Source organism: Triturus cristatus, chromosome 8 (genome assembly GCF_964204655.1).
Source record: "Triturus cristatus chromosome 8, aTriCri1.1, whole genome shotgun sequence".
Classification (NCBI taxonomy): Eukaryota; Metazoa; Chordata; class Amphibia; order Caudata; family Salamandridae; genus Triturus; species Triturus cristatus.
The window spans coordinates 815,514,567-815,528,454 of record NC_140591.1 but is presented as its reverse complement, the minus strand read 5'-3'; the positions used below and the strand labels follow the sequence as shown (position 1 = coordinate 815,528,454).

Sequence of the window (13,888 nt, the reverse complement as noted above, 5' to 3'; positions counted from 1 at the left end):
TTACCCTTCACTCCTCCTTGGTTCATGGCTTCGTGATCTTGGGGAGTAAGCTCGATGGTGTGGCGTCGGAGTTGGGGCAGTGGCGGCCCGCCTGTCCGCACGAACACAGAGATTACCCACACTGCGCGCAGGAGGACGCTGTGGCGGCCGCCCCTGAGGTTAGTACACAACTGGACGCCCCGGCCAGTATGCTACAGTGCGTTCGACCTTCTGAGGGCCTGATCTATCCCGGAGGCGTTGGACCTGAGTGGGATGTGGTGGCCTCATCCCGTACATGCCCTCCTGCGACCCAGGGACAACTCCAGCAACTAATGCCTGCTTTGACTGCTTCTGCCTTCCTGAACCTTGCATGCAGTGCAGATCCTAGGGCAGCACTGGGAAGCCGGTTTCTTCACGCGGCGGACTGTGTTGACGCTCAGAGACTTCCACCCCGCCTGTGTGCGCCGCTTCTCTGTCGTTGTTGGACATTCCTCTGCCTAGGAACATTGGGTATGGTGCTGGGTCGAGGGGTTGGCATGGGCAGAATTCCAAAGAGTGGTCAGGGATGAGGCTGCCCCTCGGGGGTGGTCGCCTAGTGGACGGGCGGGCTTAGGGGTGGCGTGCTCTCCTGACATGGCTACTGGCACAATAGGTGCATAATGCTCCCCATCGTGGTCTGAGAAGATTGTCCTTGTGCTGTTCCTTGTTCACCTTAGGGGAACTTTACCGTGCGGGAGGGTGAAGCCGGGGGTCTGTTATGAAGGCCCTCCTCCAGTTTATAAATACTTCCTCTACCCCCCCGTCTGGTGGGGGTCTTTTCCTACTTCTTTTTCCCTATTATCCTATATTTCGGGTCTGGTTCCAGGGCGACAGGCACACTGCTGGGGGGGGGGGGGGCGTACTCATTTGCAGAGGTGCAGGGTGGGGGGTTGGGGGAGGGGATTCTGTATTCTTTTATCTCTTTTTCCATGGCCTCCTTTTCTTTTCTGATTCTTTCTGCTTTTCTTTTTCTGGGATCAGCGTGATACACCTCCTTTTGTTATGCCTCGTTGCCGTTCCATGTGTTCACAACTTCCGGGGTGTTCTTGGGGAGTTCTGGCGGGGGACTGCGGGCGCAGCTGTATATTATGTTCTTCCCCATCCTGAAGTTCTTGTGTTTGCGCCATTGACCTAATAGATTGCTGTAAATCGCTAACGTTCATTACTCTGCAGATCCGTGATCGTTGTTTTAAAATTGCTTGTCACCTGATCCTTCTGCCTCGTCTCATCATAAAATGAAAACCTCTTTCTCCTGGTGCCCTACTTACGCTGTTCACAGTATTAGCAGTACGATTTTGCTCCCCGAAGTGCTGCCTGTGTTTATACTTGTCGTTATTGCTCCGATTGCTTAGCGGCCGGCCCTGGGGGGTTGTAGGCCCATACTTGTTTTTATTGAACTGTCAATAAAGGTTTTCAAAAAAAAAAAAAAAAAAAAAAAAAAAGAATATGTGGTAAGCAAATTGGGTTTCCAAGGGTGTCATGGGACTGGACAATACAAATGCTGTCAACCCTCACCCAGTCAGGACTTTGTGGGTATTTACAAATATTTGCAGTGCTTTTTTAACTCCTTCGCCGCGGCAGGAATTCCGCCGCGGCGCTGGGGGGGTTTGGGGGCAGTTGCGGTGGCGCTGTGCTCGTGACGGAACCACTCCGTCACGAGCCACGGTTGAGCTGTGCTCATGACGGAGTGGTTCCGTCACGTCTCCGCCCACTGCGCTAATCGCCCGCACAGGCGGGGAATTAGCGCCGGGTGGGCGGAGCGGCCGCCAACGGCCGCAGCATGACGGAACCACTCCGTCATGAGCACAGCGCAACCGTGGCTCATGACGGAGTAGTTCCGTCATGAGCGGGGAAGGGGTTAAGGTATACCTGCACTTCCAAGGTTACATTTAAATAAACTAAGTGTATGTGTGTGAAAATGGATGCAACATCCATATTTTTGAAGGGGTTACAGGTAAAGGAAAATTCTCACTTGAAAAATCTTTTTTAAATGAGGCAAAAAAAGTACTTAATTTTATTATCATCCTTACATTTTGCCTATAGTCTTCCCACCATGCAGACAATCCAGACAACAACAATTAGGGCAAACAAGCCTACACTTGCATAACTATGAAGATTGCAGACTTCCCTGGCGTAAGCTTGCGATTTGGTGGATCACATCAAAACAGGAAAGCTCATCAAGTGAAATTAGATGGTGTCTTCCTATACCTCTGGGATTTCTGATGTTTTTAAAAATGGGGCCCTCTAGCATTGAGGATGTCGTCAAAAAAGTGTATATGACTATCTACTTGCGCATTGGTTTTAGGTAACCCTGGCCATAGTTTGCGTAGTAGCGCTACGCGTAGCTGCACAAAGTGCACTTCGCACTACACGAGATACGCATAGCACTACGCGAACTCCGTTACTCCGTTGCAATCATTGCAAACGGCATCCCGCACAGTGCAAGCGGTCGTTTTCTGCCGCGTTGAGAATCTCGCCGGGAGGTTTATTTTCCACGCTTGCGATCGGCAACTTGATGTTGCTGATCGCGAACGAGGAAAAAGTCTCGCCGGGATGTCATTTTGCTCGCTCGCGGTCGCCAACTTGACGTTGAGGACTGCGAGTGAGCAAAAAATGGCAACTACGCTACACAACGCACTTTTGCACTGTGCTACGTGCAATTTGCGTAACGCTTAGTAGCGCAAACTACGCGAGTGTAGCGTAGTTGTCCGCCCAGGGTTAGTTTTAGGTCCAAATCAACACACGTTTTTGTCATAGTCCAGATTGTTGTGGGCAAAACTGTTGGACTAAAGACACCACAGCCCACAACAGAGTATAAGACTTCCAAATCAAACTAGGGCATGTCTTCTGAAATGCGTTCAAAGGTTGCTAGTGCAGATCTTTGAACGGCATTGCATAAAGGAGACTCCCTACACTTTTCTAAGATGGAGTCATCTCTGTAGTCTTCCTCAACGGACTGCTTCACTGTTCTTTACTGTCATTTCCATGTGTCCATGCTGAGTTGGTGCTGGAGCTATGTTCTACAGCATCGAACTGTTTCTGTAGACCCCTATATCTGTTCCACCCTGAAGGACCATTTGTTCTCTCTAGAAAAGCTCAGAATCATGTCAGATCCAACTTTACCTTTCCTAAATGTGGGTACATTTTGTTCTTTTAACTTTTTATTCGTTTATTCATATTTAAGGGCAGCTAGCAGGCCACAAGGGTTTATGCATTGCAGTGGTGCAAACTCGTTCATGTGCTAAGAGCAAATGATTACCCTATAAGACAGAAGATAACGAGAAGTCTCTGAATTTACATAGCTATAGGGCATCAATTTGACGCATGAGGAATCATGGGATATCTCTGTGTCTTCCCCAGCATTCCTTTCAACTGAGGCTTTTGTTTCTCAGTGGAAACCATATTCTAGCCTGTGCCAGGGGTACTACGAAGGGAATATGTAGCAGTCAGCAATACTTTGTTTCTTTCTATATCTGAAAGCTCAAGCAGTAGTTTCAAGGCTTGCTTGAAACCAATGTTGCTGGAAAATGTACCTTTAAGAACCACATTTGGGGTCTATTTCTGTGTGTGGCTCCCTGCTACGCAGAAAACACCTAAACAACGTTTATTTCTTGTGTACAGGCATATATGATTAACTTGTAGTATACCACCCAGCAAATTGTCTATATAGGTTTTTGTAATTGATGGGTGTAGGTACATTTCGAGGATGGGAACTGGGGTAGGTCCATATGTCAATAATTGTATTATATTGTATTGTAATTGCATTTATATAGCGCTTACCACCCCTAAAGAGGCGTCTAAGCGCTTTCTTGGCAAGTAGCACGCTACTCCGGAACCCATAGAGGATTAGTGTTGAATTAGTATATTGAAATATGAAAGTAATTTGAGTGGTAGATAGGTTAGTCAGTTATTTGGATTCAGAAGGACAGCGGAGGGATAGAAGAGAGAAAAAGGTTTGCATTTATATAGCGCTTGTTACCACTGATGGGGTGTTGAAGCACTTTTTTCGTCGAGTAACACGCTACTCCAGAACCCATAAAGGATTAGTGGTGAATTAGTATAGTGAAAAATGAAAGTAATTTGAGTGGTGGATATTAGTCAGTTATTTTGATTGAGAAGGACAGCGAAGGGATAGAAGAGGGAAAAAAGGTTTGCATTTACATAGTGCTTGTTACCCCTAATGGGATGTTGAAGCACTTTCTTGGCGAGTAGGTTGCTACTTCGGAACCCATAATGATTTGTGGTGAACAAGTATAGTGAAATATGAAAGTAATTTGAGTGGTGGATATTAATCAGTTATTTGGATTGAGAAGGATAGCGGAGGGATAGAAGACGGAAAAAGGTTTGCATTTATATAGCGCTTGTTACCCCAGATGGGTATTGAAGCATTTTTTTGGCGAGTATCACGCTACTCCCAAACCCATTAAAGGATTAGTGTTGAATTAGTACTGTGAAATATGAAAGTAATTTGAGTGATGGATAGGTTAGTCAGTATTTAGATTCAGAAGGATAGTGGAGGGATAGGAGAGGGAAAAATGTTTCCATTTATATAGCGCTTGTTACCCCTGATGGGGTGTTGAAGCACTTTTCCCGGCAAGTAGTACGCTACTCCGGAACCCATAAAGGATTGGTGGTGAATTAGTATAGTGAAATATGAAAGTAATTTGCGTGGTGGATATCAGTCAGTTACTTGGATTGAGAAGGATAGCGGAGGGATAGAAGGGGGAAAAAAGTTTGCATTTCTATAGTGCTTGCTACCCCTAATGAGGTGTTGAAGCGCTTTTTTTCGGAGAGTAGCACGCTACTCTGGAACCCATAAGGGATGAGTATAGTAAAATATGAAATTTGATAAGAGGACATGTTAGTCTGTTATTTTGATTGAAAAGGATAGTGGAGGGATACAAGAGTAAAGGATTTAGACTTTTTTGTTTTGGAGGTCTTATAAGTAGTGGGAGGCTTGGGATGAGTAAAAAGGGATGTGGATGGGAAGAGTCAGAGGGAATAGTTTAGAAAGGCTTTTTGGGGGGATCAGTATAGCAAAAGAGGTGTCAGATGGTGCAGGGAGAGGTAGAGAAGGAGAGAGTCTAGAAGGGGTTATTTTGGGGATCATAGTAGTAGTATGGGGTTTGAGATGAATGAGAGAGTGGCGGTAGAGGATATATTGATGGAGGTATAGGGTGAGAAATAGGGTAGTACATTGGAAAGAGTAGTAGGAAGAGATTTGAGAGGAGTCAGAGAGTTGAGGTAGAAGATATATTGAGAGAGGTATATGGTGAGAAATAGGGTAGTGCTTTGGATATGCTGAATTAGAATAAAGTAATAAATATATAGATCCATAAGTACATGGAAAGTTTATAGATGCATAAAGGATAATGCATAATAATGGTGATATTGGGAAAGGGATTTCTCCCAGGATAAAATAAATGTCCCAGTGGAAGAGAAAAAAGCTGCATGTGCTCAAACACATTTGCATCACATTTACCCATGAAAAATAGACCACCTGTGTGGAAAATATGTAATACTAAAGGTTATGCATTGAAATACTTCAGTAATTCAACAATTGCTTTCGAGTTCCAGAAAGTAGCCATCGATAAGAAGTTAAGCAAAACGTAAGAGTGTCTTTTTGGGAGCAGGTTTCTGACTGTTGAACTAGCATTTCTGAACAAGGCCTCAGTGATGGGCCCAGTCATTAAGAGATATCTATTGTACTATTCCTTTCTTTTGATCATGTATGTATGATTTGAAGTTTCAGTAAACGTTTGCCTATACTTCCAGTTTGTGCAGCTTTAGCTTGGTAGAACATGTTTCTGGGCAAACTGAGAGAATACTGGTGGGTGGGTAAGATATGCTTCTCTTTTATATACAGATAATAAAAATGTTCATCCATAGGAACAAAACAATATAAATGCAATTGTAATTGCTGAATTGAAAATGTAGTCATGATTGTTTCACTTTATTGTTGCATTCTTTTACAGGGGGACAATTCCTATGTGAAGGACAGGTGGTGTGTCTTTGATGGCTTCATGGTGTTCTGTCTTTGGGTGTCTTTGGTGCTGCAGGTAATGGTCTTAATTTTATCCAAAAATTTAGATTGGATTTATTGAAAACAGTTTTTTAAAAATGTTTTATGATCTTCATACTTTTTAAAACAATTTCTTTATCAGTTTATGAATACTGCAGATGCGACTGCTATTAGAATACATGAACTGTATTCTTGACCAGAATGTAAATATACGGTATACAAAGTTAGATATACACTGCCCTTAAACTTTTTATTGTAAAAGTGTCTAATCATCTTTAATGCAAATATATCCTATTGTCTCCAAACAGTGCTGCATATGCATGTTTTCATAGGCTTTAAATGCACCTTGCAGATGATGGCCAACATGGTTGAACTCTAAGGTTGCTGTGTTACAAGCTGTGCTTAATTTGAGCTGGTGGTTTACGGTGCTGAGCAACGGCACTTAATCTTCAACACCTGCACTTTTCTATGAGCATCAGTTAAGGACACCTTAATTTACAGGGAGCTTAAGTGATTTTCTCAGAATCACAGGATGCTGAGCCAACGCGGAGACTGGAACCTGGTACCCCAGCTCTGAAGTCAGCTGCTCTGGCTATTACGCCACACCCTCCCCCAACTTTCATGGTTAGCAGTTGGTTCTGTTTTAGGTGGCACTAACAGGAGAAAATGGCTGGTGAAACCTGCATCCTGACGGGAGCCCTGCCCCTTATTTTATTTACAAATTAACCACTGCAAGCAGATGCGGTTTGGCAGTTTGGTCTGGATCGGCTCAGGAGCGGCAGAGCCAAGTCTGATTTGATTACAGTTGCTCTAAGTCTGTAATAACAAACTAACTGAACATGATGGACTAGAATGCAGCCCAGAGTGATTGACAGTGGCTGAGGTTTATTCAAGGATTTCCAGCATCCATTTTGTGTGTTTTTATTACAGCATAACAACCACCGCAAGCTTTTCAGACTCCTGTTGGGTTTCATCATGTCAAAGCTCCAACTACCTGGGATGGTCCAATTGTGCATTGAATGTAGAAGTTCTTGATTGTTTATTCAACTCATCTGCATTACAGAAGGAGACCAAGTAAACATTTGCCAATCAATTCAACCGTGCCCCAAAATGAGCAGTCCGGCACAATTGCTAGGCCAGGTGCCTTTTCCATGAGATATACTTCAACTACAGAGGGATGTTTTTTTACTCTTTGGCTTCATCAGTGCAGTGCAAGTCGAATTTCCAAAACAAGCGCAGGGTCTGCGCTTTGACATTACACATGTCTAAAATGCCATTACAATGCCTGTGTCACGACCTGGGACTATTTTCAATTACCATTTGAGCCTCGTTCTGTCAATCAGGCACCCTTGCTTGCACTGCCCGAGGCTCCACTACACAGTACTGAAGAAGCAGAAATATATTTGATGTATCTGAGCATGTCATGCAGTGGGATGTGCTGAGCCGTTGGGTTCCCCCTGTTCTACTTAGGATGGGGTTAAACGAATTAATTAGCCTTTGGCTTTATACCCAGCCGCGGCCCGTGGAGGGAGTTCCGTGGGGCGGAAAGGCGGGGCGGGGGATGGGCAGGGTGGGGCGTTCTAAAAACCGGAATATGGATAATTGCAGGTAAGTAAACAATAAAGTAAATAAAACGAATTTCGTAGCGCGGGCTGCATCGCATTTTGCGAAGCAGGGCGTGCAACGAAATTCGTTTTATACCTAATGTGGCTGCTTATACCTAATGTGGTTACGTCGGTGAGGTTCCCGTTAAGTGCCTGCATTAAAGATTCTCTTGAACTAAGCTCCTAAAAAGGAATCCAAGCAGAGAATTGAGAGATAGAAATCGAATCTAACTTAGAACAATACGTACTCAGGGTTGACATATCTGTGCTGGTAAGGAAGCCTTTGAAATGTCACATTTCAAAGAGAACTGGGGATTTTGACAAAAGAAAATGCTTAAAACATGAACTGCTGTCCCGCGCACATGCAGCCTCTGAGCTGTCACCCAGAGCAACCAATCATCTTATCCGCTAAGTTGCGGCTAATGAGGATACTATTTTCCAATGTTCTTGCATTGCACTTAAAGCTGGCATTAGTCTTTCTCTTAAGTGCTTCTCGTTTGAAAAACGGGGGACTGAAGGACAGCAAGATAAAAAGATTTTTCCCGGAATAACACAGTGGCCCAGATTATCAGAACAGTTACGGAATGCAGAACATCAGCCACATTTTTTGCACTGTGTTGCGTGACAGGGAGGGAGCTCGAGAGCGCCATATCTACAGAGATATGGCACTGTAATCCTCTCTCACTAGCACCATGCAGATTTTTGCTTCTGTGCGCCATGCACACACCTTAGTGCTATAGTCCTAGGTTTAGTACTGGAAGGATACCCTTCCTGTACAAAATACTGTGCTTAGACACACTTTAAATTGTTGCCTACTTTGTATGTATGCTGCACACTGCAGTGCGCATGCAAAGTCAGAAAAGAAAGGGAATGAAAAACATTTCTCCTTTAAACGCCTCATTTTAATTGGTGTTAACTTTTGGCACTAAACCCTGCCTACTATTGTTTGTAAATTGGATTTTGCATCAAAAGGCATGGGTTGCATGGGAATACCCACATACCACACATGTCCTGCTCCCTCGCTGCTAAGTAATGCAAAGCAGTGCTTCACGCTGCTTTGCGTTTCTTTTAGGGTGCTTTCTACCGCAAAACAAGTTTTGCACTGGAAAGTAAATTAGGGGAAAAACATTTTGTGCTGGTTAGCTTTACTTTTGTGACGCTAGCCCGGCCCAAAATGATTGCAAATCTATACCAGTGTGTCTGTAAGGGGAAACCTAGGATTAGAAGAGGTTTTCTCGTACCGCGGTTGGCACCTTATCAGCTAGACTACATCGCACCCTTACTTGGACTTTGGGTTTGAGCTAAAACTACTAGCTATTTGGTTGCATTGAGTCAAACATATGTATTTGTTTTTTCCTTTTTGTTAGTCAGTGTAAAGCTGCTTCATGCCCATTTACTTGCCCTAGTTAAACAATTAAATACTACTGCCATCTTTGCATGAAAAGTTTCCCCCAGCTTGTCAATAGAGGGCCACCGTCAGCCCACAACACATTATGAAATTTAGAGGCAGAATGTCATATATATTCAAATGGAAAAGGACAATATCTATAAAATCTAGCATCAACATTATTCGAATGTGATTGAAAGCATGCTCCTAATTATGTAGCTTAATAGTTTCTTTTAAATAGTTATAGTTAGTAGTTTATTGAAGTCACCCATTTCAAAGTGGCTTCCCATTCAAATTTAGCAGATTAAAACGTTAGCAAGCTGCTTTACCTTAAGTGTGCCAGAAAAGTTCGCCAATTTGTGGTATTGGGGAAAAGTCCAATGGAAATTATTTTCGTGAAGTTGAACAAATTGGAGGTGCTTCTTTTGAAAATTATAGACAACACTTTTGCGATTTTTTTTTACTCCTACGTAATACCGAAGAAAATATTTTCATGACATTTGATTAACTACAGGCAATTTTGTGCGTACATCCTTCCTCTCTTATATCAGTTGAACATCAAATTTTATAGTTTTTAATATGTTCCAAATTAAACCGACCATATGTTGGAGTTTTCTCCATCATAAATGCAGTACATACAATGCTCATTATATTTCTTTTTCAAAATGTTTTCTTGTTTCTGCTTTAGAGCCCTTTGTTATACAAAATAAACAGCAACAATCAATTAAAAGCGTTATACGTGTGGAAGAGTTAGATGGAGTGCGATGGTGTCTTGGAGTGACGAGTAATTAATGTGGTAGTAGGTGAGAAGTTAGTAGTGGGTCACAGCTAGATTGTGGCATGACTGAGGTGGGAAAAGGGGTCCTGGAGAGGGGTAACTTATGTTACTTATTCAGCTTTACTTGATTTTGTGTTTTCCATTTATAATCAAAATGTTGTATGAATGATTTAGTTTCCAAGTGTTTTCTGAAGTGGATGTGGTATTGCAGCTTAGATCTGGTGTAGTATCATAGTCATGCCCACTGCACTCCTTGTTGCCTGCCTACATTTGGGTCAAAGTGAAGAACACCTACTTATCTGTGTATCCTTGACCTTGAGGTATAGGACGTTTAACGTAGAGAAGAGAGTATAGTCAAGAATGAAATTGACTCTTAGATCCATGCAAAGATGATGCACTGATGTAGAGAATACATAATAAAATGATTGTAAAGTAGACTTGTCACAATCATCAATGCCAAATTGGTAATATCACTCTTACATAAGTCACTCAAATAATCTTTATTCGGGTTTCTTGCAACCATAAAAGAATGCAACCAAGATTTTAAAACATTTAAAATAGAATACAGACAATATATAATAAAGTTCATGGCAATACAAATTCATAATAAGTAATGTTACAGTGAGACATAAAATTCATGTTTCATTAAATAGCAGCATATCACTAGTTAACAAATGAAGACAAAGATAAAAATTATCGGACAACGACCATAGGTCAACATACAAACAACATATATTGATCTTTAAAACAACACTGTGTCCCTAAATATCATGATATTCAAAACAGTTCATTAAAAACCAGATTAGAATTTAAAAAGTCATATCTCAGCCAAATTCCGTAAATGAACAGCTGTGGAAATATATCTGGAGACCATTAGACATGTGTATACGTCGTTTCAAAGCTGGAGGTCGTATAGGGCCGGCCAACACTTCCTGATATTTAAAAATCTTAATGGGGGGGATAATAAAATCCCTCCTCATTTAGTATAAAGTCGACAAAAAAACAGGAAATGCAGCATGTTCTGGATTGAGTCACACGGGCATGGATCCAGCTTAGCATCACATTAGACTTTGAGAGCATATGAAACCAAGAAATGTGGGATGCTAAACCTAAATCTAATAAGATAAAACATTTTCTCATGACAAAAATAAAAGGAGAGATAGGGTTCAGCACTTAGGGAGCGTACTAGAGGCAAATTCCTTTTTCAATAGAATTTTTGGGATCTTGACAATTCTTTTTGGGTTATAAAATCAATCCACCAGCCCCACTGTCTCCAACTGCCTTTTAATGTAATTAAGCCATGGTATTTTCTGCATATGGTTGAGTCTAAAACAATCCAATATAATTGCACGGTTAAGGGCCTGCTCATCTTTTACCTATACTGAATACCTTAATAAAATTGGCGCAATTTGTATATGATGGGTTAAGGGAGTCAAGCCAAGTTCATTATGACAGAAGATGATGGGGAGACTACTTGTAACTGTTAGTAGACGTCTAAGGAAATTATTCTCCACTACCTGAAGACGTGCCGGATTACAAAATCCCCACACTCCAGCCCCGTACAAGGTTACAGAATAAGAGCGAGCCTTATATAAGTTCATTATTGAGTCAATGGGTCTGGATCCTAGTTTCTTTGTGAACTACTTCCATTGTGCACAGTGCACTCTGAGTGTTTACCAGTGGTGAGGGTGCATGCTGGTCATTTCCTGTCTCATACTAAAACAGTAGTTTATGATGAACTGGCAACGCTGTGCCCTCTTTCGAATTATTAATGTAATATCATGCAGCAAGCATGGGAGGTATGGAGAGATAAGTCAACAATGTACTCTGAAATGGCTTCCTAGCTATTCACAAGCGTTTGTGTTCATGGGTATATGGTGCATCTTTTATGGGGCTTTGCGAAGAGGTTACAAAATGACTACTACTCCCTTCACATGAAACAATTAAATATGTTGTATGGGAAACAGAACAAGGGGTGGTCTTTATTCAGAGAGCAATTGTACACTTAAATGAGTTCTGTATTGTTTTTATGCAGCATACTTATCAATGAAAACATGTAACAATAACTTTAATGAGAAATTAAGTTATTTTATATTGAGATGAAAATGGCTCTAGAAGAAAAATGCATACAATTAAAAATATCACTTAATGCACCCTACAAAAAACAGATTAAATTAAATCAAAAAGTTAATATTTTGATACATTTACAGATATTGATAGTAATGAATATTCATCCATTCAAATCTCTAGTGTAATATTATGGATTGTTGTAAAATATCAAACTCATGGAAATTGTACTCACTTAATGGAACAACACACTCTTAAATTGTGGGTTGACAGATGACCAGACTCTTACTTACAAACATCTCAGTTCATAAAAACAATAAAAACATGCAGGCCTTGGATTTCTGAAGAGGTTGTCCAGGGCCCGATTCATGCTGCAGACAACAAACTGAATCTCATTTTAATGCTCATTTTAGAAGCCTCCGATACAGTAGTGCAACCACAGTTCTGGACATATCATTCTTTATCTTCGTGCACCTCTGGGGACTGCTCTACTTTCCCACTGCCATAAAAACCCAACTTACATGTAACTTTCTCCAAACCCTTACAAAACTATCAGACAGAAGGAGTCTATGGCAACCTACTGTTCAACGTTGACAGCTCAACTCAGCTCCAAAACCTTGCTCAAAATCTCTATCCTAAGATATTTCCCACTTTAGCCAAGCTTACTCCCATCAATATCAGGAAACAAAAAGCATGGCTTTAAATCCAAAATCAGAAAAGATCTCTGTGTAAAGATTCTGATGCTGCTATCTTGGAGTGATCTGGAGAACCAAACTAGCTTACCTAACCAAACACATTGGAGAAGCAACAAATCAAAAAAGAGAGATCTTCAGCACCTACCAAGAAATAAGCTAGACATCCTAAAAAAAACTATTGGAGCACCCCAGCAGCACTTCAAGGATCCTGTAGCATTTTTGGGAGTTTAAAATAAATCAAAACAATTAAAGTTGACAACAACTGTAACACAAATCCATCACCTTACTTTCCAGTGACTCTTCCACTTACATTCTGTTCTCTGCATTTCAATCCTTTGATGAAGGAGGGAAAAAATAATAATAAAATGTTAAGCTTCCAACCTTCAACTCTAGCATACTCAACTGCTTGTCTGAAGTAATAGTTGACCTTTCTAGAAGCTGATCTGAGCTGTGATAACCGCATTAATTCTGGTTGGCATCAACCACAAATGCCTGTCTTACCATCATCACTCCTCTCTTGAAGAAACCAAGAGCTGACCGGAAGGAGTTGGCAAACTATTCCCTGATCTTTAACTTCCTATTCACAAGGAAGATATTTGGGAAGACTGTGACAAGACAATTCTAAGACTATGAGGATCAGACACTACTTCATTCATGGTCATCAATGTGGGTTAAGGCCTTCTTGGGCAGTGAATCAGTATTGGCAGTCACCAGTGAAGGGCCACAATAATTTTCTGCACAGGGTATTTAATCCAATCATAGCCATCAAGCTGACTGGGAGCTACTTAATCATCATTAAAAACAGTACCATTCATAGCTCCCCAGGGCTCTCCTGAGGTCTGCTATTTTTATAACAATTGCCTGCAACCACTGGCACAATTTCTAGACCAATCCTACAACATCCAAGTATACTCTGATGACTTTAATTTCTCTTTCCAAATAAAAATAGACCAGCAAACTATGATACCTTTACCACATGTCTGAACTGCAAGTTCGTCTGGGTGAAAGAAAGAATCTAATACATAAACACAGCTAAAACAAAGATCATTTGAAGAAGTTTGCTTACAACAGTTACCATTCATCTTGCCCCTGACCTTAGGTCTAACTACTTCTGCAACTGCAGAAGTGAGGGATTTAGAAATCCTGTTCGACTCTGAACTATTTCATCCCCCATGTAAATGAGGTAACAAAGACTGTAAATGTATCTCTCTACCTATGCCAATAACTCTTCCTGCTCTCCATTAAAGGACTCTGAAGTTGAATTGACAGGAGCCCTAGTGATAGCACACCTTTATTGTTGTAATATTCATATCAGTC

The 13,888-nt window shown here is 41.5% G+C and overlaps 1 protein-coding gene across 1 annotated transcript in view; it reads left to right on the top strand.

Annotated features, from left to right (window-relative positions):
* The window catches only part of NALCN (sodium leak channel, non-selective), a 2,843,734-nt gene that overhangs the window by 855,393 nt on the left and 1,974,453 nt on the right, over positions 1–13,888 (top strand). Inside the window, exon 6 of the mRNA XM_085622267.1 lies at positions 5,994–6,077. Within this exon, the coding sequence (XP_085478393.1) occupies positions 5,994–6,077 (84 nt within the window). The remainder of the gene's footprint in view (positions 1–5,993; positions 6,078–13,888) is intronic.